Below are 26,322 nucleotides of genomic sequence, written 5' to 3'. Positions count from 1 at the left end.
CAGAACTTCAATCTTTAAAATGATAAAAGAAAGCTGTTGTAAAAGTGTTGAGAACTAGAAAAAAATAAATCAAAACAAAAGGGTTAAAAACTAGAAATGAGCTATGTAATCTGCTATTGGTAGTAGTTTTGGAATGGGTGCAAAATTTAGTCCTTTAGCAAAGGCTGTATCCTCATCCAGTGTATCCTCATCCACAGATGCTTATCAGTGAGATTAATTAATGAAAGGCTCCCTGCATCTTGTCTTGGCTTTTTGTGCAAGTGTTTGAACTTCGCTTTGTGACATGAAGTTATCAAATACATTGATTACATTTGTTAGTATGTCACATTGTCATCCCATTCCCAAGAATCTGTAGAGAGTGTAGCCAATATGTAAAGATGGACATGAAAAATATTTTTTGAATTGACATCTAGCATTTATCATGTGTAAAAAATTCTCTCTTGTACTATTGCCACTCTTGCACAGTGCTTAATTCTTTTGGCTGCAGGTGCATTAATATGGTGTCTGATTTAGGTGAACATATGTACAACTAATTCATCTTGATATCTTGTCAGTAAGAGCTGGGAGATGCTGAGAGAATGTGCATTTCACCGAACATCAGTGCAGGCTCAGGAAAAACAAAACAGCATCATAGAGAATAGTGGGCAGTTCACAATCAGCTATAAGCAGTGGCCCGAAACTAACAATAGTTCACGGTCTCATTGAAGTCCAGCCAGTGAGTTCACATAACAGCAAAACTCGCAGCAACTGCAAAAGATGATTACATTAGTTGTTGAAATATTGTGCATAAAACGGAAACATCAACTTGACTGACCTCCATGAAGTACACCACTACTTAGGACTACAGTATTAGGAAAAGAATGATTGCTACTCACCATAAAGTTCACCTGTTGAGTTGCAAACAGGCCCAACAAAAAGACTTTTACAAATCATACTAGGCCTACAACTTTGCTTCCGCCGTTTTTTCACAAAGTTCAGGGCTTTATTGTGTAAAACTTACAAAAAATTATGATTCATAGTATTGCCCATTGGTGGCCACTACATTCTCCCATCTTTCGGATAGCATACGAATCCTATGGTGGAAGAACTGGGCATCTTTGTGGGGATCCACAAATCAATTCAGTTTTGCACTTGTTCATATGATTGGAAGTACTGGTCAGCCAGACTGTATGCAACTGATCAAAAAAGGTGGTAGTCAGAGAGAGCAATGTATGGAGAATATGCTGGGAGGGATAGGACTTCTCATTTCAATGTTTCCATGTGTATTTTGACAGGTTTTGTGACATGGGGTCAAGCACTGACCTGCTGCAAAATTACCTATATGTGTCTATTGCTGTATTTTGGCCATTTGTGCTTCAGTGCTGCGCTCGAACGCATCAGTTGCTTTTGATAATGATATCCTGTGACTGTCATCATCTGTTTCAAGTAGCTACGAAAATCTTCTGTCTTCCACCGCTATACCGGTCTTCAACATCAATATCACCATTCGTAAGGCGTTGAAAACATTCTCTGCTCATTCTTCCACTAACAGTTCCCTCACCATTGGTCTTACCCAGCATTTTAAGAGCCACAAGCTGCAGATCTCTTCATGCTAAAGCAGAAAATTAAAACTTCCCGTAAATGGCGAGAAATGGGTACATAAGTTGACATACTTAATCGAGAATAACCTTACGATGCAATCACAAATCAACTAATATTTTTAGGGCATTATGTTTACAGATGCCTAAGCTTATTGTTTTACACCTGAACCCCACTTGCCTCTACTGCTGTCTATTGCAAAATGGTGGAAGCAAAGTTGTAGACCTAATAGTTTTCAGCCAAAGCCTTCTTCTGCAAAGAAAACACACACACACACACACACACACACACACACACACACACACACATTCACAGCTCCAACTGGAATGCAACTGACATGTGAATAGCAATCTGGAGCGGAGCAGGAAAAGCGAGGGATAGCAGGGTATGGGTGGGGGGAGAGAAGAGTGCTGTCTGGTGGGGCATGCATGGACTAGAGAAACAGGGGCAGTGTTTCGGTCAGAGTTGCCAGTAATAGTGGCCATGTGTGCATGAGATGTGCTTGCTTGCATGAATGTGTGTGTGTTTTCCTTACTGAGGAAAGCTTTGGGTGAAACCTATAATGTGTAACAGTCATTCTGTTGTTCCTGTGTGTAACTCAATGGATCATCTTTATGATGAGTGGCAATCTATCCTTTTCTTAATATTGTTGATATTCCAACCTTGAGTTTCCATTGTTTGATATTAACTAGGACAGGTATATTTCAGTCACGGAAGACACGTAGCAAAGTACTTGAATTAAGAAAGTACATATGTAGTCAGATAAATTGCAAGCTGAAACCAGTAGGAAGATCGTGGGCAGTGTGCCAGACTGCTGCTGGAGCAGGAAGTGGAAAAGCAGAGAAGCTCTTCACTGCAGACTACTCTGTGGCACAACATACAGCTGAACATAAGATGCTCAATTTCACTGGCTGGTTCACAACCAGCTTTTCTGAACTGTGCAAATGGGAATGATCCTTACAATACTTTCTCCACTCCTGAAATTATCCCAGTCTCAACATGTGGTAACCTACTATCCCCACATCCTCCACATAACAGTTTCCAGCCCTTGTCTTATCACCTCCTCCATTTTCACATTCCCTCACCCTCTTTATGTGCCACCCTCTACCAATGTACCCACCCATCCTTTCCTCTTATCCGCTCCTCTACTTTTCTACTCCTCTCCTGTTCTGGTCCCCATTTTTTCCCCCACAACCCACTTCCTGATGCTGCGCCTGGCAGTCTCTAGTCCCTGCATGTCCCACCAGACAGCACGTTTCTCTTTCCTCACCCATTCCCTGCTATCTCTCCCTCTCTTCCATCCTACTTCAGATTGAAATTCACATTACAGTTGTGTTTTGGTCAGAGTTGCCAGTAATAGTGGCCGTGTGTGCACAAGGTGTGCTTTCTTGCATGAAAGTGTGTGTGTTTTCCTTGGTGAGGAAAGCTTTGGCTGAAAGCTATAATGTGTAACAATCATTCTGTTGTTCCTGTGTGTAACTCAATGGATCATCTTTATGATGAGTGCCAATCTATCCTTTTCTTAATATTGTTGATATTCTAACCTTGAGCTTCCATTGTTTGATATTAACTAGGACAGGTATATTTCAGCCATCAACAGTCACATTCATCGAAGTCAAGTAGAAAAGTACTTGAATTAAGAAAGTACCTATGTATCGGTTACAAAGTTAATCAACGAAGAAACATGATTACAGTACTTAGATATATTGCAAGCTGAAACCAGTAGGAAGATTGTGAGCAGTTTGCCAGACTGCTGGTGGAGCAGGACATATATTTGTTCAATAGGAAGTGTTAACCAAGTGTACGTTTACATACGGCTTATTTTTAGTGCCAATGAGTATCAATTTTTATGCCTTAAATATCTTGGCAGTTTGTTTAAACAAGGTAGACATCTCTGAACTTGAAACAAAAATGCAAAACTCCATGGAATTCCTTCTGGTATCTTACAATCAATGTGTGTTACAGTTTATCTGAAATTAATAAATAATATTATGATTAAAGGTAAAAATTGAACATGCTTGAAGCATCTACATCAAGTGCATCAATTAATTTAATGTAACAGTATTATGAAGAAGATAATTGCTACTCATGATGCTGACTCATATATAGGCACAACAAAAAGCCTGCAACAAGGCCCTCTTTGGAAATAGGCAACATATACCACACATACATACACACTTACGCAAACACAGCTCACACACACGACTGGTCTCTGGTTGATGAGTCTGGCCTCAGCAGCCAGAGACTGTAGTCATGGGTGTGTGAGGTGAACCTGCATGTGTGTGTGTGTGTGCTGACTATTTCCAACAAAAGCCTTGTAGGCCAAAAGCTCACTTTCTGACAGTTTCGTTGTGCCTAACTGTGACTCAGCATCTCCGCTGTATGGTGAGTAGCAACTATCCTTTTCATAATATTGTTATGTTCAGTCTTGGATTTCCATTGTTTAATTAATCTAATAATGATTTTTTAAATGCTCATTTATTTAGGATAAATATATGGTAAGTAGCAACTATCATTTTCATACTATTATTATGTTCTGTCCTGGATTTTCCATTGTTTAATTAATTTAATATTGATTTATTTAGGATAAATAATTTACTAAGTTTTGCCACACCACCTCAAAAAATTATCCTACGGGACAATTGCAAAAATGATTACATTTTATTCTGGAAGACAAAACAGTAGCAGATAATTATAATTTCTGTTCTAAGGTATACTGTGTGCTTTATGAACATGGAAATTTCTTAGTTATAATATTAAGTGCAAGTGAAGACATGCGGGGAAAGAAGGGCTCACTCCCAAATTTAAAAACTTAGAGATAAATGTTGTCATCTGTTGCTGGGTACAGGAACTATCAAAATTGACATTGGTCTCATCTCTAAATATCCTAATGTGATATTTAGGGGTGAGACCAATGTCAATTTTGATAGTTCCCATGCCCAGCAACAGATCTCTAAGCTTTTACATTTGACAGTTAGCCCATTTTTCCACACATCTTGAAATTGATCATAGGTTTAAAACAGCAATTTCTACTGATTTTACTGACATTAGAAAATGACATTCTTAATTACCTCTGAAGCCTTTCTTTGTGGCTATCTTCATTAGGTAACTCATCTTGTGCAGCAACACAGCTGTCCCTTGCCCTGCGCAAAGCATCTAGTTTTCTAAATAGCCTGTTGATGGAGTCTCGTTCCTGTTGTGCTGCATACTGTCTGAACAATGAGGTTAGCTGTTGTGACAACACATGTTCACGGCTGAATAAAGGATGATGTGTGAATGTTATGGATAACAGTTGAACCTCTAACAGGTAACAACTATGAGACTCTTGTGTTCCAAGTAGCTTGTGATCATTGCCAAAATTTTGTGATCTAGCCTGAAATGGGCAATCAAAGAGATCAATGCAATAAATTTGTAGTAAATGTAGTTAAAATGATATCCAAAGGGCAAGATATGATCTAATATCATGTTGTCAAACACACTTCCATCCACTATCACACACATACATCGCATCCCCAAAGACATCCTCAATATGAGTCCAAAGAATGCACAATATATCTTATCAAAGCAAAATAAGAACAGGTTTCCTAAAAAAATGTCTCTTAGAAAGAACCAAGTAAACTTTAGTACACAGTTGCCAATACTCATAGAAATGCATGTACAATAAACAGATACTGAATTTAAGTGAGTGCTAAGTTGTAAGCAAAAATAAATAACTTTTTATGTTTTATAAACAGTAGGCCCAATTTTTTCTGCTCATAAATACTGAATATTCATGTACTGTGAAGCTTACTAAGCAATTTAATTCTGTTTTTAAGCATATAATCTGTCTTGCAATGCATGATAAGTATGGGTGTTGCCTTATGATATAAAAAAAATAAAATTAAAATTAAAATTAAAAAAAACAACAGAATTGCTAAACAGGAGGCAAAGATTTGAGCCCTTCAGGCTGAATTAGATCATACAAAATTGGAACCAGATAGATTGAAGGGCAAAAAAGGTAATGGGGACTCGGTAAAGGTAACAAGCAATAGGCAAAAGGGGAACAGCTCATCGACTTATTCTACATTTGAGCTATCAGTATCGAATAAATTTGGCTTGAAGTAGGAGGGGAAGAGCCTCATACAGCTGTAGGTTACAGTAGGGTGCAGCAGGATTCTAGAGAGAGTAGGAAGAGAAGACTCTTGCTGCTAGGTAATAGCCATGGGAGGGGTGTAAACCAGATGGTGCAGGAAAAGTTAGGAGCAGGGTACCAGGTCACAAGTATTGTGAAACCAAGTGCTACCCTTAGCCAGGTGACAGAGGACATAGGAAAATGTGCAAAGAGGATCAGATCATTATAGTAAGTGGAGCATTAAATAACCTGGCCAAGCACAGTAATTATAGCATTAGTGGTGACCTGGATAAAATAGGAGTAGCAACTACACACACAAATATGTGTTTCATGGAGGTCCTGCAGTGCCAAGACCAGCTCTGAGATAATACTGCTGTGAGCTGTGTTGACTCTGAGTTGAGCAGGTTACTGCTGACTAAAATGAATTCTCATATGAGTGCAGCGCCCATTGCTACAATTGGGAGATGGGGTTATACGAGGCATGGCCTGCATCTGAATGGGAGAGGGAAAGGTAGGTTGGCTGAACTTCTTGCAGGAAAAGTATGGGGGCCTACCATCACACAGTGCAAGATCCCTGTGGTTACTGGTGTCAGAGGGCACCTTTTTTAGGTTAGAATCAAGTTTCAGGCACCCTGTTTCGAAAGAAGTCACTATAACGGAAGAGCCCCACAAATATGCACAGGAAAGTAAGGTTAGCTGCACCAGAATATTAAAGGATTGAGTAATAAGGTAGAAGAGTTTCTTGCCTGTTTGCAAAATTTATAGAAAAAGATAGACATCCTGTGCCTGTCTGAGCACCACATAACCACAGGGTTAGGTAAGTTACATATAAAAGATTACAATCTAGCAGCTTACTTATGCAGAACTAATATGGGAAGAGGAGGAGTTGTTGCATATATTAAGACAGAACAAAAATTAAAAAGCACTGACATAAGTAGATTTTACATATAAAAGATTACAGTCTAGCAGCTTACTTATGCAGAATTAATGTGGGAAAAAGGAGGAGTTGTTGCACATATTAGGACAGAACACAAGTTCAAAAGCACTGACACAAGCAGATTTTGTACTGATCAGCACATAGAAGTGTATGCTTGTGAATTAATGCTGAAAAACAGTTCACTTTTAAATGTAACATTATATAGATCCCCACTGGGAAATTTTGAATTATTTATGAGGAACTTGGCTTCCTTACTGTGCTGTCTGTCAGACATCAGCAAGCAATTAATAGGCTGTGGTTACTTCACTGTAGATTTTCTAAAGGATTCTGATAGAAAAAATGATCTGGAAACATTATTTGGATCCTAAAATTTGCTCTCAAACATGGATGGATAAAGACAGTAGGTCCCTAATTGATAATGTTTTCTTTGATGAGGCACAAAGCAAGAAAATAACTGTTCACCCAGTAACAAATGCTCTCTCTGATCATGATGCACAGTTAGTCAGGATAAATGACATAGTGTCTTACAGTGTGGATACACCTCAGTGGAAGTCAGTCAGAATCATTAATGACTAAAGGCCAATTGTTTCTAAGAGTACTTTACAATAAACAACCTGGGATGAGATTTATAAAGAACCAAATGCCAATATAAAATTTAATCTATTCCATGATAAATTCATGTTAGTATTTGAAAATAGCTTTCCATATAAGCTAATTAGATGGGACATTAAACAGCCATGTAAAAGACCATGGATCACTAAGGGGATAAAAGTATGTTGTGAAAGGAAAAGGGAAATGTATCTTTTGGCAAGAACAAGTAGAGACCCTGCAGAAGTTTTGCACAACAGAAACTACTCAATATTACTAAGAACGGTCATTAAAAAATCAAGAAACATGAACATAATGTCAGAAATCAGTATGTCTGACAACAGAGTTAAGGCAATATGGAATATATTGAAGTAAAAGACAGGGTAACCAACCAGGATAACCAACCACAGAATAGAATAACATTACTGTTGAATTGAATGAAAGGGTTATAAATGACTAGTCACAGGTAGAAAATGTATTTGATAATCATTTCTTAAACAGAGCAGAAAGCAAAGGGAACAACAGTTCAAAAGAAAGGTCACGGCAATTTGTGAAGAAGTAACTCTCATAAAATTACATCATATGAATGTACCACCAACTTCAACTTCTGAAATTAAGAGGGTCACACATTCTCTCAAGAATAAAAGGTCTTCTGGTTTTGATGGTGTTTCCAATAGAGTACTAAAGATTTGTTCCCATATAATAATTTTCCAGAGAGACTAAAATATGCTGTTGTTAAACCCCTCTTTAAGAAAGGTGATAAGAGAGATGTAAGTAACTACCAAGCTATTTCATTGCTGACATCATTTTCCAAAATTTTTGAGAAGTGATGTATTCTAGAATTGTATTTCACCTTGGCAACAATAATATCCTCAGCAAATCACAGTTTGGGCTTCAGAAGGGTTGCTCAACTGAGAATGCTATTTACATGTTCACACACCAGATTTTACAAGTATTAAATAACAAAATAGCACCAGTAGATGTTTTCTGTGACCTATCCAAGGCATTTGATTGTGTGAATCATAGTATAGTCCCAGATAAATTGAAGTTTATGGGATTGATGGTATAGCCAACCAATGGATCATGTCATATCTAACCGAAAGAATACAGAAAGTTGTACTTAGCAGTGATTCAATCAACAGAATCCACGGACATAATTCTGACTGGGGAGCAATCACATATGGGGTTCCCCAAGGCTCAATCTTAGGTCCCTACTGTTTCTTGTATATGTAAATGAACTACTGTATAATTTACAACACGCAGAATTAGTTCTTTTTGCAGATGACACCAGTATTGCAATCACTCCAAGTATACATACAGAAATGGTGAACAAAATTCTTAATAATTATCATCTTTTTTATGGTTGTGTCTTGTGTAATTATCAGTGTATGGTATGGCAGTTACTAACCTGGGTGTGGCAGCTGCAGCAGAGGCAGCTTCAGCTACAGTGCATTAAATCAGTACTGTAACATTTGTTAGATACCAAATAGTATACACAAGACAAGTTTTCAGTTGTGCACAGTGGGACTTATGAAGCAATAAATTAACTTTACATAACTAACAAATTATAACAGACGAGTGATTTGTTACACTCTGTACATGTACTTCGAGTTCACACTTTCAGTCTGTGGTAAAGAAGGCTACTGGAGGTTTGATACCCCAACAGGTGTGAGGTTATTAGAGAAGAGTATTAGTTAATATTGGCCAAGGGCAGGGGGGAGGAATCAGTGCTTGTTGCAGGACCTATCCTGGCACTCAAAACCATTAAATAAATAGTAAAAAGAAAGAGAGAGAACATATGTGATTTAATCACTTAAGCTGTGAGAAAGAGTGTCAAGGTAGTAATAAATTAAGAGTTACTACATACTGTATAATCAAGAGTAATACAAAATAACTGGCAATAAGATACATATAATAAGATGTAATCCAATTACAGCAGAAGCATTGTACATCACACCTTAACTGGATTTCAATCCAAGTTCTGTGACCAACTGACTCAGAGTTGTATTGCGTGTAATAGAAAATGCATCCTGAAGCATGACATCTTTATCTCTGCCTTTGTTGTCACTGCTGGTATTTTAATCACTAAGGTAATAAAAAAATTCAAGAGGCAGTCATGGTGAAACAGTCCAGCAAACTTTTGCAGCACCCAGTAGATTATTACGGCACATAACATGTGCAGTTCTTCATTTATACATTCAAAGGAAACTGCACAGCTCATGGCACACTGATGGAAAGTTATGAAGTCCGAAAAGGAATGATGGTGGTTGCCAGATGGAAGTAACTTTCCAACTCCAAAATGGTGAAAATACTGAACTTATTCAAGTCAAAGTGTCATGTATGTGCTACGGATACTACACCGAAACAATGGTCATACCCTGTTGGTTTGTCTGCAACAGAATTTTGGCCAGTAACTGAGGGAAATGTGACTTTAACAGAAAAATAAGATGATGATTATCTTACAAGAGTTGGGGAAACATCAAGGAACCCAGCAGTGTGTGTATGTTATGTCCATAATTACAGGTAATGGACTTTTTTTCTTTGGCTTCTAAAATTGCTCACTGGATTATAGAATACTGGAAACCTTTGGCTCCATCAGATAAGTCAACAAGCCAGCACTTTCAAGTTTACAGTTGAATAAGGGTGTGCTGCAAAGATATCCATGTGTAACAACATGCAACAGGATTTATGGGATCAATAAGAATCAGGTTAAATCAAATGAGTCATAGATCCTAGTTTTCAAGAAACAGTTAGTGGTTCTGGACATAGTGGCATTCTGTCATGGCATGGATAAGGTCTAACAGTCTATGTACACAGATCACTCAGTGGTGTCCTCCATGAAAAGCTGCATGGAAACCATTTGTAGACCTCTACATTGTATACACATTTTTACCAGATGGAAAAAATATCCATCCATTAAGTAAAAGAAGTACAGAAACGCTATGGATTGAAATTTCTTTGGAAATATCCAGTGTAGTTGTTTACTTAATATCACACAAGTGGTGCTTTTGTTGAGCTGGAAAGAGTCCACAGAGACATTAAGCCCAAGTGTAGAACTTATTCTACCAATAGGAAAGATGGTGGATAGATAGATAGATAGATAGATAGAGAGAGAGAGAGAGAGAGAGAGAGAGAGAGAGAGAGAGATGGATGGCTCCATTAACAAACCATTGCCTTTCACATCTGATGATGAATAGCTCAATCACTCATGATCTCTGAGAACACAGTTTCTAAATATTTCCTGCCCTGAAAACCATTGGATTTGAAATTAAACCAATAATTTATCCTTGCCTTCTTCAGTGGATATTTAAACCTTTGCAATATAGATCTGTGTCTTCGCGGTTTTTTAAAATAATTTTTGCTAAACACAACAAACTTCTTCATGGTTTTAGACCATTCAGCAAATCACTTTTTCAAGTCTCTTATAGGAGTAAACAAATAATCACCATATCACACATGCAGGAACCTCTCATCTATAATAGAACTTCCATCCTTTCAGCATCAAGGAGGCCCCATGTATAAAAAACTGTGTCATATGCCAAGCTAACTATTCTACCCCCACCTTCTTTACTAGGTGAGCATTGGAAGCAGTAAGATAAAAGTAAGCAGTACATGTTATCTATTTAAATGATTGTTACTTTTCATTCTAGATGGCATTAATAACAAGTACACAAGTGGTTTATTCAATAATAAACTTCTAATACCTGTTATTCCTTCACTGTTCCTACTAGCAGGAAATGTTATTTTTCACAGGGTACTAAATTTGTCATAATGTCTGAAGACCACTTGAGGATTTAAGTGGAAAATAACAACATTTATTTGAAAACTGTGCAGATCGAGACAGAATTTTCAAATAAATACCTCATAATTTGCTGATGAATTGTTTCACAGAGATCTTGTTTAAAATAATTAGTATTTTACTATGTTGGGACGGAAACTTCAGCAAGTTCACATACAGTTCATTACTCTGCATCAAAACTCAACTACTGTTCCAGCTATAAATAGTTTAATGCAAAGACCACAATTTTATTTGGAACACATTCATTCTCTCTGTTCTTAAATGTTTTTGTGTCTTCCTATTTGGTGTTATTGCCTCTGAGTACAGGTCTTGCCTTCGTTGTACTTCTGTTTGTATTTGCTTATTACTGTTGGACTCTTTTACAGACTTCCTTTGACTGCTCAGTAATTTTGTATGTCACGTTGCATTTCTAACAGACTGGATTTTGAGTCTTGATGACAGCATTTCAGTACCTGTTTACCAGTTACCACACAGACACATTTTCACTGTAGTATTTAAGATCCTTACAGTGTGACTTTTGTAACACTTGAAAATCTGTTTGTACATCTACAGACATCCTCTGCAGACCAATGTGAAATGCATAGCAGAGAGTATTTATCACTTTCAGCTGCAATGTTGCACTGTTAGTCACACTAATGTCACCACCTATCACAAGCCTGAATCACCACACTTTACACAGCAGGCCACTGAGAGGCAAGCAGAAAGAGAATTAATGAGGCTCTGAAAGGTACCAATAGGTATGTGGAGCGAAACCAACTCTAGTGCCACAGCCAGCTGCACTAGGTTTCTCCAATGAGGATCCAAGGTGCGAATAGCCCCATTGAGGTGGTCCCACAGATTCTTTATTGGGTTCAAATCTAGGGAGTTTGGTGGCCAGGAGAGTACAGTAAACTCATCATGCTGCTCTTCAAACCACACATGTACACTGCCAGCTATGTGGCACATTGCATTGTCCTGCTGGCAGAGCCCACTGTGCCGAGGAAACTAGATGTAACATGTGCCAAAGAATAGATGCATACATTTGTTGATCTACTGTACCTTCCACAATGATGAGATCACCTAGGAAATGCCACAAAGACATTTCCCAGACCATAATGCACCCTCCTCAGGGCATGACCCTTCCAACAATTACTGCAGGGTGTTTGCTTTCGGTCCAATGGAGCATAAAATGTAATTCACCTGAAAAGTTCACCTGTCACCACTCAGTGGACATCCAGCTGCAGTATTAGCATGCCATTGTTGCTGATGGACAGCAGTCCGCATGGATGGATGAACTAGACACCCACTGTGGAGGCCCATACGCAGCAATGTTTACAGAACAGTCATTGACGAGACTCTGTTGGTGGCCCCTTGGTTCATCAGAGTGGTCAGTCGTTCAACAACTGCATGTCTGTTTGCCCGTACACATCTCCACAGCTGTCATTCCCCTGTCACCTATGGCTCACGACACACCACAGTTGCCTTGATGCCGATTTTGAATGGTGTCATTTTACCATGCATGGTATACTTTAATCACAGCAACACATTATCAATTTACAATCTTAGCCATTTAGGAAATCCTTCCACCCTTGGCCCAAAAGCCAATCATCATGTCCTTTGGACATCAGATAAATTATTCAATTTCTGCATTATGACAACTATTGCACTGTTTTCTGCATCCCTCCAATATGCTTTATATGCCCTCCACTGCTAGTGCTGTCACCTGCCACCATCCTTGAGTGGTTATTGGGCATTGACGTCAAACATAGGTGGTGGCCTCATTAATGTGTCTATACCATGTAATATTGTGTGTTAAAAAATTTCCCACTTAACTTGTTCTATAAACAAATGAAAATTCTTGTAAATCACTCACTCTACTGCAGTCTAATTGTGGTAATGGACTGCTGTATCATTCAGCACTAGTGCTTGTGATGTATTATTATAGTGAGGAAGCACCTTCTGCACCCCAAACAAAGCAAGTGATTGCATCACACTTTTATAATGTAATACTGTTGCTGTTGTTGTTGTGGTCTTCAGATCCAGTGCAACCTTCTTCATCTCCAAGTAGCTACTGAAACCTACATCCTTCTGAATCTGCTTAATGTATTCATCTCTCGGTCTCCCTCTATGATTTTTACCCTCCACGCTGCCCTCAAATACTCCAATACAATGTAATACTATGAACCATAAACTAAATGAAATTCTGTAGTCCAAAAGTTTTTGCACTAACAAAGAGCACATCCTGACTGGATGTTTCCAACTAAGAAAGATTTAATACAATGAGACAAGATGTAATTTCTGCTGAAGTTCACGCAGAATAGGAACCCCGAGCTCCCAACAAAGAGGAACATGAGACTTCACTGTCCCCAAAGAGAAATGCATAGGACGCAGTAGTATATTTCTAGATTCTTTGCTTAATACTGGTACCCAAAAGTTTGTAAGTAGGAATTCCTAGGATAAATGGTGCCTGTATTCAAGCATTTGGCAGTTCAGACTTTTTAGTATTTCTGCGATCCTCTCCCATGCATTATATGCAAAAAGGCTGAAGTTACTATTAATATTGTCTGCAGATCATTCATATACAACATGAACAGCTTGGGTCCCACTGCACTTCCCTGGGGAAAAACTGTAGTTACTTCTAATTCTGTTGATGGCTCCCCACCCAATGTAACATGCTATGTCCTCCCTACAAAGGAATCTTTAATCCAATGACAAATTCTGTTTGGTACTACATATGATCATACACCTGTTAATAAACTTTCATGTAGTACCAAGTCAAATGCTTGTTGGAAGTCAGGAAATACTGAATCCATCTAACTGCCTTGATCAAGGGATTTAAGAATGTCATTTGAGAAAAGCAAGAAAAAAACTTGATCATGTTTGTGTATGGTTCAATTTGTACTTATTATACATTTTTAATTAATAAATGACCTCAAGTGATCATAAAACCACAAGAACAATAGAGAAATAAATAAATAAAAGCTTTGAATTTCACCTACTTGTTTATATTCCAGTTCCAGCCTAGAATGACATTCTTCAGATGTTGGTGGATTGTATGATTTATATATCTGTGGATCAGGCATGCTTATCAGTTTCCCATCCTCACCAAACCATTTTCTGAAAGAAATAGAACCTCTAAGTTATAACGACATTTTCACAACTGGAAATTATAAGAAGTGGCAGTTTCAGCTACATTGTGTTTCATCAATTCTTATTTATTCTAAACCAGTCAGTATTATGGCATTTATGAATCAGAGATGACTACCGGAATATGTATGACCCAGCCACTGCATATCTCAGTAAAAGTTTCTCACTTTATCAAGATCTCCAAACATGACACAAAGCAAAACTTGAAAAAATACACAAGAAATTGGTTAACCATGTGCTAGAATTAAAGGCATATACAAAGTGCCCTCCCATTACACACAATTAAACTGTAGCTTACTAATATGAAAACACCACCAGCTATGTATTGCATGATAAATAAACTATTATCATCAAACTGAGTTAAGCAGGGTGGTTCACTTGTTGGTTGGACTGGCCTTAACCTGCTATTTACTACCTTTGTAGACCTGTGCAGAACTATTCCCCTCAGCAGATAGGACCTGGAGTGAAGCATCTCAATCCTTTGTGCTATGGTATGTTCTACTTTTCTGTTTGCTTACTTGGCTGTTGTATTAGCTTCAAGCTCTTCACAGAGTGGGAAGTATTGTCAACATCCTGAACTATGTAATTTGTTGTATTCATGTTCTGAATATCCTCAAGAATAATTCCACAAAAGGAGTACATGTCAAAACCATCTGCTCCCCGCCTGTTTACACTCACCTTATGTCCAGACCTATTCACTGGCTAGTTCTTACCTTTCCCAGTGTCCTCAGAATTGAGAGCGCTGTATCAAAAATTAACAGTTGGGACACAAATCCCAAGGACATACAAGGATGACTCAACATTGATTTGGTAACTGACAGAAGTTGTGTTTTGACAAATGACCAATAGTTAGCAGCCTGCTGTTGCATCACAGAAAAGGAAACTGTATCAGTGCAAATATGGCAATCCTATTGTCAACTTGCATGGTGCTGGAGCAGTGATCTGTTATATGGTTTTCAAGGAGTGAACCTGTTAAACTTGTTGAAATGCGTTGGAGAATGAAAGCATGGTGTAGTGATTTATGTACATCTCTGCATGAGTGGTGCAGATAGGTTAAAACGGGGTAACTTATGTGGAGGCAGTCTGCACCTGAACCAGGCACACCGCTTAGAGATGAATGAAAGTACTGCCAGAGTAGAAGAGCTTCTGAAGGAAAACAAGGATATTACTGTACATGAGATACCCTCTATTTTTGATGTTGGTGTTAGTTCAACACACACTATTGTCCATGATGACCTGCAGTTCAATAAAGTGTTCTGCACATCTGTTGACAACTGAATTGAGAAATCATCATATCCATGACAGCAGTGAGGAATTTTTGTGTCACTTCCAGATTGAAGGTAATTGATTACTAAGCAGAACAATTACATGAGACAAAACCTAGGTGCACTGTCACAAACTTGAAACTGAAAGATCAAGCAAGGAATGGCATCACAGTTTTTCACCAATAACAAAAATATTGTTCAATCAACCACTGGTAGGAAAAGTCATTTTCACTCTCTTTTTAGGCATTACATGGAAAGGTTGTTAACAGTGACCTGTAATACTGTAATACATACTCAAATCTGCAACAAAACACCTTTGCCTTGCAATCAGGAGTAAACAATGAGGACTTCTTGGTACAGGCATTTTGTTGTAACACATTAATGCTCATTCCCATACTGCCCATTCAGTTATAGCAATAATAAAGGAGATGAAATTTGAACAATGTAAGGGACAGATAGATTGCTTCCTTACATTGTTGATATTCCAATCTGGAGGTTCCATTGTTGGATATGAAATCTGAATGTCTCAGACACCCATCTTACTCATCAGATCTCACCCTGAGTGACAGCCATCTATTCGAATAGCTCAAAGAAGTGCTGGAAGGCAAGTGACGAAGAGGTGAAAACTGCAGTGCACAAGTGGTCACATTCACAGGCCACAAGAATTCTTTGCATGAGGTATCTATGTACTTCTGAAGCAGTGGAATGCATGCATTGAAAGCCACATGGACTATGTCATGTGTTTCTGAGTTCCACACATCGATCCACTATAGGTGAGTGGTTGCCTTACCCTTATTTTATATACAATGTCAAAAAATGGTATATCTCTAATTTTTATGTATTAATTAACTTGCACATAACAAACATTTACGGTTTTCATTTGAATCACCTTCCTAATAAGAAAAAACCTGTCTCCAGCCATCCTGATTTAGGTTTTCCGTGATTTCCCTAAATCGTTTCAGGCCAATGCCGGGATTTTTCCTTTCAAAGGGCACAGCCGATTTCCTTCCCAATCCTTCCCTAATCCTAACTTGTGCTCCATCTCTTAATGACCTTGTTGTCGACGGGACGTTCAACACTAGTTTCCTACTCCTCCTCCTAATAAGAAAAGTGACTAGATACACATCCACCTCACCCATTCTAGATCCATGAACATAACTTATCAGTGCTACGTTAAAATATTACTTTACAAAAGCATAATAACTTGCTATGGATGCATGTCTGTTATAGGCCTATTTATCATTAACAATCTGGTTGCTAGGTTATGAAAGATACTACATAAACTAAGTCTGGACAACATTGTTTATTCTTATCTCAGCAGCTAAAATGCTCGAAAGCCTTGTTGATTAAAAATATTGTAAAAGAACTATTTTACTGATAGACAAATAATTGTGAGCCACACAAGTGACTACTGCACTAACATGTTTCATAAGTTTTATTTCAATTCAGCTACAGTGAGCAACATGGCGTGAAGTTTGTCCCTCAGCTCATTCTCTAACCAAGAATCTCATGCACACGCAGCATCTAAAGACAGTCATGCTATAAGAAAGTAAACCAAACAATTCTAGCAGGCAAGGTTTGTTAAAAAAAAAAAATAAAAGGAAAGAAAGAAAGAAAACCTTAGAAACTCAGTATTAACTGAAAATCAGTAATGCTAACAAATCCAGCATAAACAGTAAGTTCTTTGGCTCACACTTGTGTTAGTGTGTGTTACCAAACATTTTATTCTACAAAAGTGTAAATGAACACCCTAAATCATTTCCTCTAGAAAAAAAACCCACAAAATCCTAATGAGCAAAATAGATGTATGCAGGAACATAATAAGTAATGTTTTTTCGTTTATTTATTTGCAACATACTCCATTACTATATTTGTATCATTATATGTGTGAATTGCACATGTGTGTGAGTGCAGTGTAGCATAATGATTATAAGGATGATAATAATAATTCTGATGAGAGAAGGGAGAGGGTGAAACCTGGTGCCACCACATAGCCTATTCCTTGCAAAAAGCACCAAGGGGGCTGCCAAGCCTAATGACCCATATGGCAATCCAACAGACAGATTACCCGTACACAAGTGCAGCATCTGGTGATCAGGAACTGTACATCTGCATAATGCATTACCCTGACATCGTTTGATATGTGTCAAGTAAGATGTTGATATACAGACCTTCCTCCTGCAGCTAGTATGCGTTGCTCCATGAGGTTTCTGAGATGGCTTGGAACACGTAACTGTGAACCCACATATAAACCCTCTTCTTCTGGATAGCGTGGCTCACAACCTGGAGCCAACTTATTGAACAAAGGAACTGAAATACAAGTGGTTTTCATTCAGAAGTAGCAAACAGGGAAAAAATTATACACAACATACAAATAAATATTAACAAAGATTTTAATTACAAAATGTATGTACAATGCCTGATGAAAAAATTAAGCACTCAGAAGGGGCGGAAGCAACAAAATAAAACTTCATGGTTTGAGAGGGTGAGTGATTACAAAACTGAGTCAGATTTGTAAAGAATGTGGCAGCATGAGCCCGTTTATTGGTGTGACACTGCACACACCCTGGCCTGGATGCATGTAGTAATTCGGTTGGAAAGGGTGTGAGAAAGACGTTGTATCTTCTCCCGGAGCAAGCTGGCCCACATCTGTTGTGACTGATCCTTGATATCCTTGATAGACTCCAAGCTGACCCCACACATGTTCTGTAGGGGCCAGATCTGGGTATCTTGCTGAGTGTGGGAGTACCTCAACATCATACATACACTTCACACAGACACGGACCTGTGTGACATGCATTGTCCTGCTGAAAAATGGTGCCACAATACTGTCTCAGAAAAGGTAACACATGAGGACACAGGCTGTCCATGATGTACCATCGTGCTGTCAGAGTTCCCTCAGTCACTACTAGCTATGACCTGAAGTCATACCCAATGGCGGCTCTCCACACCATAATGCCAGGAATAACACCACTCTGCCTCTCCAAAACATTGGAAGAGTGGGACCTCCCTTCAGGTGGCCATTATACTTGCTGATGATGGTCATCTTGGGTAGTGCAGAACCGTAGTACTTTTCTGAACAAAATGCAACACAATTCATCAGCAGTTCAAGCTTCCTGGTCATGGCACCATTCCAAATGCAGCCATTTGTGTTGTGGCACTTACGGCAGCTGCATGTGAAACAGTACTTCCCTAGTCTGAGTGCTAATAGTCTGTGACCAGGATGTTGTAGGGAATCAATTACTTGTCCTTGGATGGCAGGTGCAGATGTAAAGGGGTTATGACATGCATGGTCCAGTGACCCTCTACTGTGGTAGTCAACTGGAATCTTGACAATAAATATGCCTACCCCCACATTTCCTGTGCAGTCCAACATTGGTCACTGTCACATACAAGTCTGGATATTGCACAATTCAATCTGATGGGCAAATGCAGACACACAATGAAGCCCCTTTCAAATTCTGTCAGGTGCTGATAATCTGACTCACACTAGTATGCAGTATCTCGGTGTCCTTCACGGTGATCACTCAACATCTGACTCTGCTCATGCCCCTTATACCAGGCCTGGTAATAACACTAAACATAAATAACCCTAATTCTCTCTGTTCACTTGAGAATGTAATGTTTTTTCAGTGGTTACAAAACTGAGTCAAATTTACTAAGAACTTGCCAGTATCAGCCCACTAAATGGTGTGATGTTGCATATTCTCCGTACTCGGGTCTGGATGCAGGCACATACAGACACCTCTTGTGTTATAAGTGTACAAGGCTACATTGATATCTGACCATGTCTTCTGAGTGCTTCACCTTATTTTTCATCAGCCAGTTTAATGCTTTAAAATATCATACATCTACATCTATACTCTTCAAACCCCTGTGAAGTACACGGCAGAGGAACATTCCACTGTACTGGTTTTTTCCCAGCCCATTCATGTATGGAGTGTGGGAAGAATGATCATTTAAATGCTTGTATGTGTGCCATAAGTAAGCTAATCTGGTGCTCATGGCCCCTCTGTGAGCAATATACAGGGGTTTGTAGCATATTCTTAGAGTCATCAATGCCAATGCTTGAAATATTTTAAGTGTCTTTCTTTGGGTAGTATACATCTATCTTCAAACAAAGCTGTGACCACTTATGCTGCCCTTCTCTGTATATGTTCACTATCCCCTGCTAGTCTTTCTTATTTTTATGGTCATCACACACTTCAGACACATTCTAGAATTGGTTGAATCCTGAAGTAACATCTACTGCATGTGATACACAGCCACAATACATCAATGCAATAATCTGGATGTAAAGTACTCCTCCTATTTTATTATATAACAGTCACACTTATATTAGTTAAATGAGAAAGGGTGAAAACCACATTTTAGTTCCATACCATCATTAAGAAGTTCAAAATTTCATTCCAGTGTTTAGACTTGAAAAAAAAAAAAAATTATGAATATATAAAATAAAAAGCCATTGACAATAAAATTGTAACACCATGAGGGTGGTATGCAACAAACATAAAATTACTATGAAGTGTACTACATGCTTGGATATGCAAATGATTAGCGTTTCAGTGCATCTGCATAAAGCACACAGGATTGATGCCATCTCTCTGAATAGAAGAAAATATTACGTAGTGTGTTCCTAACTCAGAATATATATTTGAATATTAGGCCCTTCCCAGAATATCTCCCCTGAAACAATTTCCCTCCTCATCCCTATGACACCCCAAACACCCATCTTCTAAATGCTCCCCAAAATCCACCAACCCAACAATCCTGGATGCCCCATTGTGGCTGGTTATTGTGGCCCGACTGAAAGAATTTCAGCACTTACTGACCAACATCTCCAACCAATTGGCCTTAATCAAGTCTCCCATGTCAAAGACACCAACCACTTCGTTCACCAACTCACAACTATCTCCACCCCTTTACCTCCTGGATCCCTCCTCATCACTGTTGACACAAGCTCATATACACCAACATCCCTCATGCCCATGGTCTTACCACCATTGAACACTACATTTTCCAATGTCTACTGGTTCCAAATCAACTACCTCATTCCTCATACACCTTACTAACTTCATCCTAACCCACACCTACTTTTCATTTGAAGGGAAGGTATATAAACAAATCTGTGGCACAGCCATGGGCACATGCATGGCACCCTCCATTGCCAAACTTTTTATGGGCCATCTAGAGGAGACCTTCCTAGCCTCCCAAAACACCAAACCCCTAGGCTCTGGAGTGAGGGCCAAGACACCCAACCTCTGTTCCTTCACAACCCCAGCACCTTCTCTCCCATTTGCTTCACATGGTCCTCCTCAACCCAGCATGCCAACTTCCTAGATGTTGACCTCTTCTCTCTGATGGCTCCATACACGCCTCTGTCCACATTAAACCTACCAACCACCAACAGTACCTGCCTTTTGAAAGCTGTTATCACTTTCACACCAAAAAATTCCTCCCGAGTAGCCTGGCTTCCTAGGGACGGCATGTCTGCAGTGACAAAAACTCCCATGCTAGGTATGCTGAGGGTCTCACCAAGGTCTTCACAGACAACAATCCGCCAGACCTAGTCTGCAAACAGATCTCCTCTGCCATTTCCCCTCACAATTCCCAATCCCCCCACCACCCCCAAAAACCAGTCGCAAAAGGAGTGTCCCATTTGTCACCCAGAACCACCCTGGACTAGAACAACTGAACCATATCCTTCATCAGGGCTTTGATTACCTATCACTGTGTCCTGAAATGAGGGACATCATACCTGAGATACTTCCCACCGAACCTCCACACTATCCTAGTCCATCACTGTGGAAGACTCAGGTGCTAAATCTGCCAACCCACCCACCCAGCACTTCCTATTCCAACCCCATCACGGGCCGGGCCACCTGTAAAAGCAGCCATGTCATTTACCAGCTCTGCTGCAATCATTGCACAGCTTTTTGTATTGGTATGACTACCAACCAGCTGTCCACCAGGATGGATGGCTACTGCCAAACTGTGGCCAAGAGGAAAGTGGACCACCCTATGGCACAACATGTAGCTGAAAATAACACACTTGATTTGAATGGCTGCTTCGCTACCTTAGCCACATGGATCCTTCCCTCCAGCACCAGCTTTACTGAGCTGCACAGATGGGAGTTACCTAACAACACATTCTCTGCTCCCCTAATTATCCCAGCCTCAACCTACGGTGACATACTGTCCCCACACCCTCCACCCAACACTTTCCACCCCCTCTGTCCTATCATCTTGTCCCCATTCTTGTCTCCCATCATGTATATTTGTTGCCCTCTGCCAATGCATCCACCGGTCTTTCCCCATTCCTCTCCTTTTTTGTTCCTTTCTTCTCCACCTTCCTGCCCCACAACCTCCTGATGCTGCACCTGTTGGCAGTCTAGTTCCTGCACACTCCACCAGACAGTGTTTTTCTCTCTATCCACCTGTACACTACTATCCCTTCTCCTCCCCCTTCCAATCCCCCTTATCATTGCACTTCCCCACCCCTTTCAGATCACTGCTTGCATCCCATGTGATGTTACATTGCGGCCTGACATGGTGGAGTTGGCAGTCATGTGTTGTTTGTGTGTGTGTGTGTGTGTGTGTGTGTGTGTGTGTGTGTGTGTGTGTGTGTGTGTGTGTGTGTGTTGCGGCCTGACATGGTGGAGTTGGCAGTCATGTGTTGTTTGTGTGTGTGTGTGTGTGTGTGTGTGTGTGTGTGTGTGTTTACTGACGAAGGATGTTGCCAAAACCTATATGTAAGTGTCTTTTAACTGTGCCTGTTTGCAACTTGACATGTTTCTTTATGGTAAGTAGCAATCTATGTTTTCCTACAGTGTTGAGTATTGGATGTTTCTGACAAGACAGTATTATGTTTCATGTAAGGAGAAACATCTACAAACAAATGTCAGAGTTGGACAGTTGCAGGATTCTGGGCTATTGAGGCTGCAGTTAATCATTCTGCAGTAGTGATGCTCATATTGACCAGAAGCCCCACATCCATCACACAGATATTGAATCAATGGGTTCAGAAGGGCCTCATTCAGTGCCCTGCAGGATTGCAACAAACACACAACAAGTGCCCAATAGGACAGACATATTGTTCCCTTGACCTTGTAGGATTGTTCAGCCCTGCGTATCTTGAGACAGGAAATGGGCTTATTTTCAGCAAGACAATTCTTGAATCTCACCTGGATAATGAGTTCGATTTTCACTACAGAAGACATGAACATTATCAGAGAAGAGAGGATGTGGTACACATGGCAGCTCAGGATAAGTGGCAGTCCCAGTGAATCACCTGGTCTCACCAGTGAAGGGCACAATGCCTTTATAAGCAGCTGCTGGGAGCTCCACTGACACATCATTTTCTGAGTGAAGACTGCTGACACCATCCTAGTGATGCACTACTGGAAACCTGGTTTCTCTACTGGATTGGACTATCATTGCTATAAAGACTATTAGATGCTGTGCTGATAATGACTCTGCAAGTGCCTATGGACTTTCTGGTAATATTCTCCCATTGCCAAGTTTGCTCACTCACTCTGACCCAGCTCATTGAGGTGTTGTGGACTTTTAACTGTGTTCTATGGTTGTTTGATTGTGGATGAATAAAAGCTGTACACATTGGTACCATTCAAAAGAAATTATGCCATATCCTGCATGCATCTGCGATTCTGATGCTGCCTTGTAGTCAGGGAAAGATTCAAATAACGTTGTCAAAACAGAATCACCCCTTTTTAAATTTTTCACTTCGAGAATGATGACAGTTTCCTGCCTGTTACTGATATACTTGCTTCACACCCAATAAATTTTTTATAAGAGAGATTAGTATTAAATGCTGTAAGATGGCAGATAAGGAGAATATTATTAATACATAATAACTTTAGGCAACATCAAGTGATACAAGGATCATTTTTTAGGAATTCATTAGTTCATAACAAGAGGATGCATATTTCTTTACAACAAACTGTGACTTGATAAGAAAGGTTTACAAGTAATCTCTACATATAAAAGGCAATGTCCTGACTGAGTGACTCATCATCACCCAGCCCAAACTGTTAAGGGTGGATCTTATCCTGTAGCCATTGTTTAAGAAGTGATTTTTCAAAATTCCAACAATAAGGGGGGGGGGGTGAAGAATTTTTTGAAAAAGTCACTATTAATGCACTTTTGAAGCTAGACCTACAAAAAATGGTATTTGGTTCCTCAGTCAGAAATAAAGAAATACATATTTCAGCATTTCTGGAAATTTAACTCTTTGGAAGGAAATAGCAAGTAACACCTTTTTTTGAAGATAAATCATTCTTAAAGAACTCTAATGTATACATCTATGGACATTGTTATTTGACTTCTCAGTTACAAATAAAAAAAATATGTCTTCCAATGTTTTTGGAAACTGAATCCCTAAGGGTGTGAAATCGGGAATGAGATTTTTTATGAAAATATTTTATTATGAAATCATTTTTAAAGGTAAATCTCTGAAAATTGAAATTTGGCTTCTCAGTTAGAAGCAAAAAACATACTTCATTCGCTGTTTTTGAATATACAACCCCTATTGGGCAAAATGGGAGATGAAGGTTTTAATAGAAATATTTTATTGTGCAAGCATTTTTGAAGCTAAATCTATGAAAAATTGTATTTGGCTTCTCTGTTAGAAATAAAACAAATACCTGTCACTGTTCTTGAAAATTCGACCCCTAAGGGGGGTGAAACGTTTTATAAGAATATTTCATTGTGAAAACATTTTTAAAGTTAAATCTTTGAAAATCTGTGTTTGATTTCTTGGTTAGAGATGAAAGAATATGTGTTTCATTGTTTTTGGGAATTCAACCCATAAGGGGGTGTAATACGGTCAGACTGTTTGACTGAATCACTATCACACAGACAAAACCACTAAGAACAGAAACTTGAAGTTTAGGGAGGGTGTGGATCTTATACTGCATGCATCATTTGAAAAGGGATTGTCCAAAATGCCGTTCCTAAGAGGCTGAAATAGTGGATGAGAGCCTTTTTGAAAGTATGTCTCTCTCAGGGAATTTTGAAGCTGGAACTATGAAAACTGGTACTTGGGTTCTCAGTCACAAAATTAAAAAATACATTTTCAGCATTTTTGTAAATTCAGCCACTAAGAGTGTGAAATAGTGGGTGAAAGTTTTTTTCAACATAAATAATTACTAAAAAAACTATGAAAGGCTTTTTAAGGCTACATCTATGACAACTGGTGTTTCTGGAAATTCAACTACTAAGGGAGTGCAATAGAGGATGAAAATTTTTAAGAAAATATTTCATTACGTTAAAAAAATTTTAAAGCTTAATTTATCAAAATTAGTATTTCACTACTTGGTTAAATATAAAAAATATTTGTTAGGGGATGAAAATTGTTATGGAATACAAAGAATGCAAAAGGCATGATTGACAAAAACTCTGGACTCCACCTGCAAGTATCACTTTCTGGCCAGAAGCACATTTGGAAAAGATCTTGCTTATTTAGTGATACGCTTAGCAAGTGTTGCAATTTGTGAACAGCATAAAAATTCAATTAAATAAAAACATAAAAAAATCTCTGCAGGTCACACAGTGTATGCAAGCAAAGCAGTGGGTAAGCTAGTTTACTTATATGTAAGGCTCCATTTGAAGGTAGAAAGCATCTCACCGTAGCAACTAAGATTTATTTCAGATTACAAAGTTACACAGTAAATGAAGCAGGCAAAAAGGAATACAAATACCTCAAAAATGAGATAGGCAAAAAATACAAAATGGTTTTGTAAGTAAGAATGGCTAGAGGACATGTGTAAGAATGTAGAAGCATATATGACTAGGGGTAAGATAGATGCCACCTACAGGAAAACTAAAGAGACCTTTGGAGAAAAGAGAAGCACCTATATGAATATCAAGAGCTCAGATGGAAAACCAGTCCTAAGCAAAGAGAAGGAGTACACAGATAGTCTATACAAGGATGATGTACTTGAGGGCAATATTATAGAAATGGAAGAGCATGTAGATGAAGATGAGATGGGAGATATGACACTGTGTGAAGAATTTCACAGAGCACTGAAAGACCTAAGTCGAATCAAGGCCTCAGGAGTAGACAACATTCCATTACTAAGCACTACCAAAAGCCTTGGGAAAACGACCCATGACAGAACTCTTCTATTTGGTGAGCAAGATGTATAAGACATGCGAAATACCCTCAGACTTCAAGAAGAATATAATAATTCCAATCCCAAAGAAAGCACGTGCCGACAGGTGTGAAAATTACCAAACTATCAGTTTAATAAGTCATGGCTGCAAAATACTAACACGAGCTCTTTATAGACAAATGGAAAACTGGTAGAAGCTGACCTTGAGGAAGATCACTTTGGATTCCATAGAAATGCATGAACAAGCGAGGCAATACTGAGTCTTAATGAAAGGCAAACCTATGTTTATAGCATTTGTAAACTTAGAGAAAGCTTTTGACAATGTTGACTGGAGTACTCTCTTTCAAATTCTGAAGGTGGCAGGGGTAAAATACAGGGAGTGAAAGGCTATTTACAATTCATACAGAAACCAGATGGCAGTTGTAAGAACCAATGGGCACAAAAGGGGAGTAGTGGTTGAGAAGGAAGTGAGACAGAGCTGTAGCCTGTCCTTGATGTTATTCAGTCTGTACATTGAGCAAGCAGTATAGGAAACAAAAGAAAAATTTGGAGTAGGAATTAAAATCCACGGAGAAGAGACAGCAAAGCACTTGGAAGAGACTCAGTTGAACAGAATGGACAGTTTCTTGAAAGGAGGATACAAGATGAGCATCAACAAAAGCAAAATGAAGATAACGGAATGTAGTCGATGCTGAGGGAATTAGATTAGGAAATGAGACATTTAAAGTAGTAGATGAGTTTTGCTATTTAGGCAGCAGAATAATTGATGATGGTTGAAGTAGAGT

At 39.0% G+C, this 26,322-nt stretch overlaps 1 protein-coding gene across 1 annotated transcript in view; it reads right to left on the bottom strand.

The window, feature by feature from the left end:
- The window catches only part of LOC126176645 (coiled-coil and C2 domain-containing protein 2A), a 385,042-nt gene that overhangs the window by 311,024 nt on the left and 47,696 nt on the right, over positions 1–26,322 (bottom strand). Inside the window, exons 4-6 of the mRNA XM_049923802.1 lie at positions 17,576–17,714; positions 13,992–14,109; positions 4,650–4,951 (exon numbers count right to left, since the gene is read on the bottom strand). Coding sequence (XP_049779759.1) covers positions 4,650–4,951; positions 13,992–14,109; positions 17,576–17,714 — 559 coding nt within the window. The remainder of the gene's footprint in view (positions 1–4,649; positions 4,952–13,991; positions 14,110–17,575; positions 17,715–26,322) is intronic.

The sequence above is a fragment of the Schistocerca cancellata genome, chromosome 3 (assembly GCF_023864275.1).
Source record: "Schistocerca cancellata isolate TAMUIC-IGC-003103 chromosome 3, iqSchCanc2.1, whole genome shotgun sequence".
NCBI classification, from domain to species: Eukaryota; Metazoa; Arthropoda; class Insecta; order Orthoptera; family Acrididae; genus Schistocerca; species Schistocerca cancellata.
This window is presented reverse-complemented; position numbering and strand designations above follow the sequence as displayed.